Below are 13,659 nucleotides of genomic sequence, written 5' to 3' on the forward strand. Positions count from 1 at the left end.
GTATCTGTCACCTGTCAGAGTCATACCTAGATGTATCAGGGCTCGCATATCACTCCATCTGCACATGCCCCACACAATTACAGAGCCTCCACCAGCTTGAACAATCCCCTGTTGACATGCAGGGTCCATGGATTCATGAGGTTGTCTCCATACCTGTACATGTCTATCCACTTGATACAATTAGAAATGAGACTTGTCCAGCCAGGCAACATGTTTTCAGTCATCAACAGTCCAATGTCAGAGTTGACAGGCCCAGGCGAGGTGTAAAGCCTTGTGTCATGCTGTCATCAAGGGTACATTAGTGGGCCTTTGGCTCTGAAAGCCCATATCAATGATGTTTCATTGAACGGTTTTCACACTAACACTTGTTGATGGCCCAGCATTGAAATCTGCAGCATTTTGCAGAAGGGCTGCACTTCTGTCTCATTGAACAATTCTCTTCAGTGGTTGTTGGTCCTGTTCTTGCAGGATCTTTTTCCATCCACAGCAGTGTCGGAGATTTGACATTTTACCGGATTTCTGATATTCATGGTACACTAGTCAAGTGGTCATATGGTAAAATTCTCACTTCACCACTACCTCACACTTGCTGTGTCCCATTGCTCATGTGCTGACTGTAACATCACATTCAAACTCACTTAAATCTTGATAACCTGTCATTGCAGCAGCAGTAACTGATCTGACGGCTGCACCAGACACTTTTTGCCTTATATAGGCATTGCTGACAACAAAACTATATTCTGCTTGTTTACATATCTCTCTATTTGAATATGCATGCCTATACCAGTTTGTTTGGTGCTTCAGTGTACATATGATGTGCAGATAATAAACATAGAAAACAAGACCTTAATATTAATGCAATTTACTAGATTAGTGACCCAATTTCAATTTCAATGCTTGGAATGCAATTAAATATGAAAAATGGAACGTGTGCATCTCACTGGCACAGTGAATGTAGCATATTTCTCAGGATACTATTTTATTGCCATAGTTTCTTCCAAGTTCTTTGGTACTAGCCTTAAAATATTTCTTAACTCAGTACAAACATGTTTTGAAGTACCTTCTTAGTTTTGTTTTGAGGATCAGTTGCACTTTTACATTTTTTTAAACTTCAAGGTAATCTGTTGTATTATAAGCACCTAGCTTCATCAGGCTCTTTACCAGCCAGTTTTAATTGGGTATTGTTGATGTGATATACATCTTTGACTCTTGTGATGAAATTGTGCAGTTCTCTATTTAGCGTAGCCCGCATCTCGTGGTCGTGCGGTAGCATTCTCGCTTCCCACGCCCAGGTTCCCGGGTTTGATTCCCGGCGGGGTCAGGGATTTTCTCTGCCTCGTGATGGCTGGGTGTTGTGTGATGTCCTTAGGTTAGTTAGGTTTAAGTAGTTCTCAGTTCTAGGGGACTGATGACCATAGATGTTAAGTCCCATAGTGCTCAGAGCCATTTGAACCATCTATTTAGCGTAGGAACACAAATTACTTAGAGAAACATTAATTTTTCATACACATTCATAGAGGGGACTGTTATAAATTTTATATTCTTTAATATGACTTTGCATGGCTGTATTGGTGATAATATTCCAATACATCTAACTGTCTTGTTTTCAGCTTTAGCAGTCTGTTTATATACATGTTTGCTTCCCTATTCTGTATTATTATACAGTATTTGGGAGACCAAGAGATGAATACAGTAAACAGGTTAAAAGGTTGTAGATTTCAGTAGTTATTCTGACATGAAGAAGCTTGCATGGGATAGAGTAGCATCAAGAGCTGCATCAAACCAGTCTTCGCACTGAAGACCACGATAACAAAAACAATAAGAACAACAACAACAACAACATGACAGATGTGGATGAATTGCTATATAGTACATTGTTAATAGTGTATCTACATCAACTGTGTGGGGTATTTTCCTTATTAAAAGTACATTGCTTTTTATATTTAACAGATCTTTTGAATATGATTTTCCCAAGTCATAACTCAATCTATTGTCAATCCTAGGAAATTGTTATTGTTAACTTCTATTATCTACACAACCTTAAGTTTTATATTTGGTCTCTCTTCATTTGTTGTTCTCTTTGGCAGTATTTTCGTGTAGATCTTTTTTTTTTTTTTAATTTAAAAGTATTTTGTATTCCTTAAATATTAATCTGCCCTATCTCTGTCCATGATAATTCTTATTTCTAAATCATTTATTAAATGCTAGTTACAATGGATGTTCTATCATTTGCATACATTATTGTATTTTCTTTTACTGATGCTGACATATCATTCATATACTGTACAAACAATAGTTGGCCGAGTATCGATCCTTATGCTACCACATACTTTAGCACTTCAAAATCAGAATAAAAAGTTTACCCCATATTGTTCATCCTGCATCTTAATTCTACACTTTGTTCTCTGTTTTCTACAAATTATTTTATTAGGCTGGCTGCATTCCCTCTGATAGCATATCTAGGTAATTTATCTAAGCTGGTAGTATGGCATATACAGTCAAAGGCTCTTGAGGGGCCCAGAAATACATTACAAACTTTCTCCCATTCTTCTAATTCTTTGTTTGTGTATATCACAAAGCTCACAACTAATGTTTTAGGTGGACTTCCCTTTCCTAGATCCATTCTATGATTAATTGCGATATTTTCACTTTTGATGAGGTTCCCACCCAACCCTGCACTCCACTGGGTGCAGTGGTTAGCACATTAGACCCACATTTGGGAGGATGAAAGTTCAAACCCATGTCCGGCCATCCTTATTTAGGTTTCCTGTGATTTCCTTAGATCGCCTCAGGCAAATGCCACGATGGTTCCTTTGAAAGGGCATTGCTGATTTCCTTCCTCATTCTCCTCTAATCTGAGCTTGTATTCTATCTCTAATGACCTGTTGTCAATGAGACATTAAACACTATCTCCTCCTCCTACTCTTATTTTTGATGAGGTGGGTGTAATCACTATAAATCTATACTTTCCCCCTATACTCTATCAAAGAATTTATCAGGATGTTAAAGGAATTTCTAGATACTGTGATTGGTATTTGATTACTATTGTAGATATTCCATCTGTACCCTCTGTCATTTTATTTTTCAGTGATCTAATTATATTTTTAACTTTTCTTTCCTCTGTTTCCTTCATTTTTGGTTAACCTTTTCTCATTTTAGCCAATGCTTGATTTTATGTCATTAGTTTCTGAACTATGTTCACATATAATTATTTAAAGTGGAACACACTTTACATGGATCATTCACTTATTTCCCTATTCCAAGTTCCTGTCCTGTTTGACTCATCCCTGTGTTTACACGTGACCAGAGTTTCATGTCTTGGAAGTGTTCGAAGAGGTTCTGTTTTGATTATCATAATACATAATATTTGGATTCTGTATGCCTAATAATCCTGCTGTATTGTTTCTTGCTACATCTGTAAACTTCACAGTCTGATTGGCTATTATACTTCTAATAATTTTCATACAAAACTTTTCTGTCTCTTCCATCAATCTCTTCAGTCTCTTCAATCTCTCTGTGATGGTCCATTTCTAACTGTGTCATACATTTATCTTTCTTCTAAACTTTGGACAAGCTATTTCTCTATGGTGAATTAAGGTTGCAAAGAAAGTTTCCCAGCTTCTTTTCATCTTATTGTCATAGACAGCCTTCCAGTCATCTTATCTGAGTAACACTTCCAATATATTGAGATTTCCAGCATTTGTCAGTCCTTACTCTACAATTACATTCTCAGTTTCACTTTTCTTGTCCTGTAGCTCAGTTAACTGATCATGATGATCTGAAATGACTGTGTTAGTTATATTTACTTTCAGTTTATGTAAAGGTAAGTATGTAAAAACATGATCTGTTGTTGTGTATGGTATTCCTGAGCTCTTTGTTGGGCTCTTTATATCCAGATTCATGTTACGCATACACTGCTTGAAAAAAAAAAAAAAAAAAAAAAAAATTGGAGCACCCAGAAGACATGGTCAGATCTCATTGTTACTTCTTACACACATGTACCATTGTTGAGTATGTAAATTATTAGTGTTGCAGTTCTCTGTGATGAATGTAACAGCAACCAGACTGCACTAGGATTGCTCATGTTACATCTACATCTACATACATACTTCACAAGCCGCCATATGGTGCATGGCAGAAGGTAACTTGTACCACTACTAGTAATTTGCTTTCACATTCCACTGGCTAATAGAATGAGGGAAAAATGACCGTCTGTATGCCCCTATATGAGCCCTAATTTCTCTACCTTATCTTTGTGGTCCTTATGCAAGTGTATGTTGGTGGCAGTAGAACTGTATTGCAGTCAGCTTCAAATGCTGACTCTTTAAATTTTCTTGATAATGTTCCATCAAAAGAACATAGTCTTCCCTCCATGGATTCCCATTTGTGTTCCCAAGGCATCTCCATAATGCCTACATGTTACTCGAACCTACCAGTAACAAACCTAGCAGCCCACCTCTGAATAGCTTCAATGTCTTCCCTTAATCAGATGTGGTGTTGATCCCAAACACTCTAACAGTACTTGAGAATGTGTTGCACTAGCATTCTATCTACATCCTCTGTTACAGATGAACCACACTTTCCCAAAATTCTCCAAATAAATTGAAGTCGACCATTTGCTTTCCCTACTACCATCCTTACATGCTCGTTGCATTTCTTATTGCTTTGCAGCAATGCTACAAATAGATATTTAATCAGTGTCACTGTGTCAAGCAGTGCACTACCAATTTTGTATCTGAACAGTATGGGATTGTTTTTCTACTCATCTGCGTTAACTTACATTTTTCTGTATTTAAAGAAAACTGACATTCATCACACTAATAAAAATTTTGTCTAAGTCATCTTGCATCCTCCTACAGTCACGCAATGACAGCACATCCCTGTACACCACATCATCATCAGCAAACACATCATCAACCTGTCCATCAGATAATTTATTTTTATAAAGAATAAGAGTGGTACTATCACACTTCCCTAGGCTACTGATGATGATACCCTTGTGTCTGATGAACAGTTGCCATCAAGGACAACTTATTGGGTTGTATTACTTAAGAAATCTTTGAGCCACTCACATATCTACAAACCTAGTGCATTTTGCTTGTATGTTCGTCAACAGTCTGTAGTGGGGCTCCATGTCTAATGCCTTCTGAAAATCTAGGAATGTAGAATGTGTATTTAGTGTTGTCACCAAACGTTGTGTGGCATAAGATTCTGCATATTCAAGTGGGATGGTGTTATTAGTATCTGACAGACTTTGAAAGTGGCAACATTGTGGGTCTCCATTTGACCAGCTGATTTAATCATGGAATATCTAGATTTGTGGAGCATTCAGATATGACAATGAACCAGTGTTGGACAGCATGGGAACATGAAGGCGGGCCCACACATTGTCAGGTTCCAGTCAGCCACGTGTGACCACTGTATTGTGCACCAAGCACATCATAACCTCTTCACATATGTGCCTGCCATCTATGAACAATAATAGACTCCCTACAACACGCTATGTCATCCTGTACCATTGATCAGGGATTAGCAGCAGCTGGACTAGGGAACTACCATTCCACACATAGGTTGCCATTAACACCACAATGCAAATGGTTGTGTTTGGAGTTGTGCCACAACCAGAAAGCTTAGACAGCTGAGTAATGGTGCTGCATTGTATTCAGCTGTCAGTCATGTGTCTGCACTACCCCAGATGAGCATTGTTGGCAAGTGTGGTGGCTATGGGCAATGTTATAATAATTACATTTAGATTATTGATACACAATATAAATAGATTACATGCTACTAAGTAAAATATCATTTAAGTATATTTAACATAGCATTCCTGAGGTCAAATCATGTCAGCACCATACTGTATGGGCACTTCAATACAAGCCATTTTTTTAACTCGTTTTTAAAAATTCTACCAGAAAGCTGTTTCAGGTTGTTTGGCAGAGAATTATAAAATATTGCTCCCTTAATGAATGGGGTATTTGTTGTTAGATTCAATCATCTGCTCACAATATGAAAGTCTGATTTTTGTCTTGTATTGTAATCATGGATTTCCATATTCCTGTTTGTCACTTATTTGTCTTTTTTCACTAATAATATTGATTGAAACATATATACTGCATAGATAGTCATAATATTAAACTTAATAAACAGGTTTTTACATGAAGTTCTGGGTCTTACTTTTGCCATAGTTCTTATTACTCTTTTCTGCAATACAAATACCCTTTTTATATTGTATTGACTACACCCACCCCACAATACAATTCCATAAGATAGATGGGGATACACCAACCCAAAATACGCTATTTTTATTGCTTCAATATCTAAATATTGAACTAATCTCCTTAGTAAATACAGACTAGATGTTATTTTACCACAGACATGATCTATTTGCTGATTCCACAAAAGTCTGTCATCTATATATATCCCCAGAAATTTACATTCTGAACAGGTATTTTCCTGAATGTCCTAATTTAGAACAGTATTTTTATTTGAACTACTTGTCTCAAAATAAATTAAATTAGTTTTGTTACTATTGACCCTCAGGTTTTCTTTTTCAAAATGTGTTTGGGCTTTTTCAACAAAATTCTGTACCACTGAATTTAGGTCATCATTACTACGTGCCCAGCAAACCCCAGAGGTGTCATCAGCATACATAGTAATACGATGACTGGTGTCTAATACTTTTGGGAAATCATTTACGTAGCAAATAAACAAGAAGGGGCCCAAGATAGAGCCTTGTGGCACACCAAAATTTATATTCCTTATCTTTGATCTTCTTTTTGCAATTACCTCTCCATTATCATACACAACTTCTGTGCATTGTTGTCTATCTTTAAGGTAAGATTCTATTAAAAGCAACAGTTTCCCACTGACACCATTATAAGCAAGTTTACTTAAAAGAGCGCCATGATGGACTCAGTCAAACGCTTTGGAAAGATCTATAAACACTCCTGCCGTTTCGTAACCCTCATTTATTTTCTCCATCAGACAGTGTACAAACTGTACTGCTGCAGACATGGTGCTCCGACCACTTCTAAAGCCGTGTTGGAAATCTCCTATTAAGTTACTCATATTATAGTGCTCAATTAGGATTTCTAGCATTATTTTTTCAATTAATTTACCAAACACTGAGGTTAAGGCAACTGGTCTGTAGTTCTGTGGTTGTTTTCTTTCCCCTTTTTTATATAAAGGTTTAACTATAGCAAGTTTCAGTTTCTTCGGGAACACACCTTCTTCAAGTACACAATTTATTAGATGGACTAATGGTCTGGCTAACTCACCCTTGCATTTTTTCAGTAGAAAAGGAGAGAATTCATCCCATCCAGCTGATCTTTTATTTTTTTAGGTTGTCAATTAGCTCTGTTACGTCCTTGATGGTTAATGTAGGTAGCATACAAGAGTCCCATTCCTTTTCCTTATTATATTTAAACTGCCTCTCCTGTTTCATGCAAGTATCATTTTCAATAGCATCTATAAAGTAATCATTAAATATATTGCTAACTATATAAGGATCAGAAAAATTATCATTATGTATATTTAACTCTATATTATTAATTTTAGTTTTTAATCAGCGTTCCTCATATCATTAACTACTGCCCAGCACGACTTTGAGACACAGTCAGAATTTCGGATCTGTTTACTAATACGTTCTACTTTCCTTCTCCTTACTTCCTTGCAATACTCTTATTTATATTTTTTATAATCCTTTTTAAATGAGACTGGTTTCTCTGTGTAGCTTATACATATACTCCATTCCTTCTTTGAGTCTTTTCGTTTTTTCATCCAGTTTTACACGTTTGACTACTGGAGGTTTATTTTTATTTATATTGATGTTCTTTGCCGGGATAGTAATATCAATATGTCTAGTTAAAATTTTTACAAATACTTCCCATTTGCTGTCAACTCCCCTTTCTCTATAAACTGATTCCCAAGATTCTTGACCCAAAGTTTTCTTTAGCAAGGTGATGTTGTATTCAGAAAATAATCTTCTATTCTCATATTTTTTGTTTTGTTTAAGTTTATTAAGACAACCAATCACTAATAATTGTCCTAGATGATCAGATATGTGCCCGTTTACAGTCTGTGCCGACACAACATTTTCATAATTGGTCATTACATGATCTATGGAACTGCTGCTTGACTCAGTTATTCTAGTGGGCACATGACCAAGTAGATCTTTAATATCATAGTATCGTATGCAGTCTTGTAAACCTTTGCATTCCTGGCTGTTGCTTAGTGTGTTTATATTAAAGTCTCCTAACATTATAATATTTACTGTATTGCCACCCTTGCTTAGCTTCCCCAATACACTATCCAGTGCTTCCAGGAAAACCTCGAGATTACCAGAAGGGGCTTGATATATACCTACCACAATAAGTGGGACAGATACAATCATTAACTTAACTATCACTGCTTCAAAGTCTTTCTCGATACAATAATCCTTAACCCATGATACTTCTTCTACAGAACTTATTAGGTTACATTTCCTTACGTAAGTAGCAACACCCCCTCCTTTATGTTCTGTTCTACAAAAAAACGATGTAAGATTATACTCCTGTAACTTATAATACTGAATATTATGGTTAGCTTTTTGATGCTCTGTAACCATGATTACATGTGGAGCTAGATCTGTAACTAAGGCCTCAAATACATTGATTTTGTTACCCAAGCCCTCAACATTATAATGTAAAAATGATACATTAGTACAATCATGAGAGGATATATCCTTCTCAAGGTTAACATTATCACACAAATTGATAGTTTCTAAATTGGGAACACTGGGGGACTTTTTTATCCTAAAAAATCAACAGTCTTGACACTGCAGTGAGGAATTATTTCCGTTTGCTTGCTCTGCAGGCATATATAATTATCACTTCTGTCTTTCGTGTGTATGACATCTGAGGTACAAGGTAGCAGATTTGAATTATCGCTTTTTGTTTCCTCAATAGCTCTGTTGATGTCAGTTGCTAGAGTATTCTTACCCAGATGATTAAGATGTAGTCCATGTACAGTGAAGCTGCTTCTTTGATAACTGTTAAGGTCCAGCAGTCTCACATTTTTTAACCTGGAGCAGAAATGTTTTAATTTTTTATTTGTAGATCAGATTTCTCGGTTCACACACAACCAGTCGGGCAGATCAAATCTCTCCAGAATATTTGACAAGATCACATTTGTATGGGACAACATCATTAACATAACAATCAACTTTTTAATAAATGTTGTGCAAAGCCATCAGGTATGACTTCAGGTCATGACAGGTGGTGACTAAGAGACCTCTGATGACACAGTGGTTCATCAAAGACATCATACACCCTCATGTGTTTCCTCTCATGTGACAGTATTGTGGTGTCATTTTTCAACAGGGTAATAGTTGTCCACCATTTTTCAATAAGGCAATACCCATCCACATGTGGCTCATGTCTGTGTGAACTGTCAGAACAATGTTGAGGTACTCCTGTGGCTAGCAAGAACCCCAAATCTGTTTCCGATAGAACATGTTTGAGACCAGCTTGGGCATCACCTCCATCCCATTGCAAGTATCCAGGATATCGAGAACTAGTTACATAATTTGTGGGCCAGGAAAGGAAACAGTAGTGGCTGTGTGACACACTTTGTATTTAGGCCACAAGGAGTGCAACATCATACTAATAAGAGGGCTCATTTTGTCAAGTTCTTTGTAGATTTGACTTGATTTTGTAATCAATAAAATGACACCACATACTGTCTCAACCCATGGAGTTTCTTCTCATTTCCTACTCCCTTTTTTGATTGTTTCACATTTTTTTGTCAGGCAGAGTATTTATAACACCTGAAAAATATTGTGCACAGCTGCTCTGTTTCAATGTATTTATATTTGGGTCACCAACTACTGTTAAGTACAAGAATTTTTTAATGACTTTGTCAAGTAATACTTCAAGTTTTGTTAGAAAAACTTTTATCCTACAGCTTAGAGAGTGATATATCCCTAATACTAGACATTTGCCCTCCTGAAAATTTGTTTGAATTGCTACTGCTCCAGACCACACTTTTCTACAATATGCAATTAGACATTGTAAATATCCATTTATACTGCTTATATAATGGAAATGGATAAATAAAAAATATACTCACCAAGCGGTGTTAGGGGAACACACACACTCACACACACACACACACACACACACACACACACACACACACACACACACACACACACACTGGTGAAGGAAAGTACTGGAGAGGTTTAAGGAAAGGGGTACAGTTTGGAAAAGTCACTGAGAGCCCTGGGTCGAGGGAGACTAACCAGATGGGATGAGAAGGAAAGACTGATTGCTGGAGACTGCACTGGATGAGATTTTAAAACCTGAGAGCTTAAAGCTGGAAGACAGGGTAATATGCAAGACAGGGATTACTACTAAAACATCGTGCACAAGTTAATAAGAGTGAAGAGGTAAGTGCATTGCATGTAATAGTGGTGGGATGGGGGACGGCGAAAAATAGACTTGTCAGAAAATGAAAGATGTAGAAAACTAAAATGGAGTGAAAAAATGAGTAGTTATTGTGAAAAACTGCTGAGATGGAAGGAATTAACGTAAATGAATGCCAAGTGAGTGGTAAGAACCAAGGGCATGGTGTAGTGCTAGTTCCCATCTGCGGAGTTCTGAGAAACTAGTGCCTGTGGGAAGAATCCAGATGCACGTATTGTGTAAGAGGCACCAAGGTCATGGCTATCATGTTGTACAGCATGCTCTGCAACAAGGTATTCTGTGTTGCCTGTATACACTCTCTGCCTATATCCATTCATCTTGACTGATAACTGGGTGGTAGTCATGCCAATGTAAAAGGCTGAACAGTATTTACATAACAGCAGGTATAGGACATGTGTTGTTTCACAGGTGGCTCTCCCTTTGATAGGATATGTTCTGCCAGTTACAGGGATGGAATAGGTGGTGGTAGGAGGGTACATAGGGCAAGTCTTGCAGCAGGGCCAGTCACAGGGGTAGGAGCCATAGGGTAGGCAGATGGGTGCAGAAGGAGCATAGGGTCTGACAAGGAAATTGTGGAGATTGGAAGGGTGACAGAAAGCTATTCGAAGTGTGGTGGGCAAAATCTCAGACAGAATGGATCTCATTTCAGCGAATGATTTTAGGAAGTCATGGCCTTGTCAAAGTAGCTGATTAATACATTCAAGACTAGGATAATGTTGGGTGACAAGTGGTGTGCTTCGAAGTTGTTTTTTGGAGGGATCAGCAGTGCCTAGATTGGGTGTGATGGCGCATGAAATCTGCTTTTGAACTATGCTGTTGGGATAATTATGTCCAGTGAAGGCTGAAGTTAGAGTTGTGGTGTATTGCTGTAAGGACTCTGCATCCAAAAAAATTTGTTTGCTCTCTGCTCTTCCATTCTTCATTGTCGTGCTGGCACTTGCCATTACACCGGAACAATTACTACTACTACTACTACTACTACAAGTTAAAGTTTTGATTCCAATGAAAAGTGAGGGTTTAACAGCAATTATGCTATTACAGGAACAATTGTCATTAAAAGTGAAAAGGTCATCAAGAAATAAGAAAATATATGTCTGGTAGAAATGTTAGTCATTAACAACTCACTTAAGAAATGAATTTTGATTCCTTGATTCAAATGAAACAAATGTAGAATAGCATTGAACATGTATAGTAATAACAAATGACAACGATTCACATTTGTTTCATTGTACCAGTAATTTAATGTTGTAAAAACAAAGACTGTTACATCCCTGCTACATTCTAGCATGGAAATTGATTAAGAAAACTTTAAGGCAGCTTGTGTGTCATATCCATGAAGTGTGCAATAATTTTCACCGTCAGATCCTCACGAAAGCTCTATCAGAAAATCTTACGAAGCTCTGGTAATATGTAAAGTCAACGAAAGTATGCACACCTTCCATCCAATATCCTATGGATCAGTCACCCTAGTCACCTTTTTCAAATGCCATCATGGCTCCTCATCTTGGAACCTGGTATGTTTTATTAGATGATAAACGTTCTACAGAAATGAAAGTAACTCCAATTGTGTCCCAAGGAGGTTTAATAGTGCCCCTAATTCTCTCAACATACATTCATGCTAGCAGCGATCAATTGCAAGTAGATGATCTCATTTTATTGTAAGGTATGAATAACATATAAGACTCAACCAGACTTTGAAAATCACCTGTGTGTCCAGTAAAGTTCCTAGACTTTGTAACGTTCATTTCAACATTCGACTTTTCATTACTTAAATACATTTTAACTCATTTAACAGAATTTTCTTTAAATCCATAAAAAGAGAGGTGGAAATTGTAAGTGTATGTCCTTTGCAGGAAGTTTTTCTGATTTAGTTTTGTTGCTTTACCAGACATTATAATATTAATCTCAAGCATCAGGAAATATGAGAAATAGAATACTGTTTTACAGAATGGAAGAATAAGCCATTAACCTTGCTGTATGTACTTCTTTTTGTTGATTATCAGTCTCTCATAGTGTAATAACAAAATAATGCTGTTTTTTCTAGGATGGTACTGGATTGATCCCAATTTAGGAATGCCCGATGATGCCATATATGTGTACTGCAATATGACTGGAAGTGGGGAAACCTGTGTTTTTCCTGACATACATTCTCGTCAGATGCCAAATATCCAGTGGAGGAAGGAAAGTGATAAAAATGAGTGGTATTCCAATCTTCGAGGAGGATTCCGGGTAAGGACTGCCAAAATCTACACAATCTCTTCATCTTCATAAGAGATTTTTTATTTTCATTATTATTTCCAGACAAAGTGGCACATTCTACATAGCTAGAAGTACAATATCAGAAAAAGAAATACTTTATAAGATGTATGCATATTGCTGATACACAAGTACATAAGTTGAGAGAGTTGACCTATTAAGTTGTACATCCTTCCAATATTCCTCATTCTCAAGGTTTCTATGACAATCACAGATGACATTGTTGTTTTATTGAGCACTTTTGGTTCTCTCATGCAGTTAGAACAGAAGCTCTATTATCCTTGACTGAGTTAATTCTGTGAATAGAACAGTTTCAAAATTTAGCATGAATTTTTGCCTTTTAACCTTAAATTGTAACTCTGTAGAATTTCAGGATTAAATGGACTTAAAATTAACACAAAAACACGATTCTTCGTGATACTACAAAAACAAATTATAGGAAATAGTGTATAGCAATTTATTCAAATCATAATGTACACTTATTAATTATTGTTGTTACATTAAAAATTACTTATATAGTTCACTTATAAAAAGTATAGCTGATGAGATGGAGCAATATTCTAAAGTTCATAGTTCTCCTGTGAATGAACAGTGATATTTATATAATAAAGTTGATATTCAATGATTTCCTGACTAAATTATCAGCTTGTCTTTCATGAGCTCTTCCACTGGGTAGTAACATCTTTGTATCAGAGTATCATGTAGCTTCTTCCTTGGTAGGTCTCGATTCATGTTCAGAACTTATTTATCTTTCCATATGTTGAAGATCTGCAATCCAACATATTATGATAGCTGAGAATATAGCTTTAATTTATGAACAAGAAGCATAAACTATCTTTATTTCTCACAGTACATGAATGGTCAGAATATGGCCTGGTTTTCTGTATGAAATGAGTATCAATTGATACCATTTTCATTAAAAATATTAAATTACATATTG

General features: G+C 36.5%; 1 protein-coding gene across 1 annotated transcript in view; it reads left to right on the plus strand.

The window, feature by feature from the left end:
* Window positions 1–13,659, plus strand: part of LOC124723106 (collagen alpha-1(XI) chain-like) — a 543,500-nt gene that overhangs the window by 496,495 nt on the left and 33,346 nt on the right. Inside the window, exon 27 of the mRNA XM_047248286.1 lies at window positions 12,508–12,692. Within this exon, the coding sequence (XP_047104242.1) occupies window positions 12,508–12,692 (185 nt within the window). The remainder of the gene's footprint in view (window positions 1–12,507; window positions 12,693–13,659) is intronic.

Source organism: Schistocerca piceifrons, chromosome X (genome assembly GCF_021461385.2).
Source record: "Schistocerca piceifrons isolate TAMUIC-IGC-003096 chromosome X, iqSchPice1.1, whole genome shotgun sequence".
NCBI classification, from domain to species: domain Eukaryota; kingdom Metazoa; phylum Arthropoda; class Insecta; order Orthoptera; family Acrididae; genus Schistocerca; species Schistocerca piceifrons.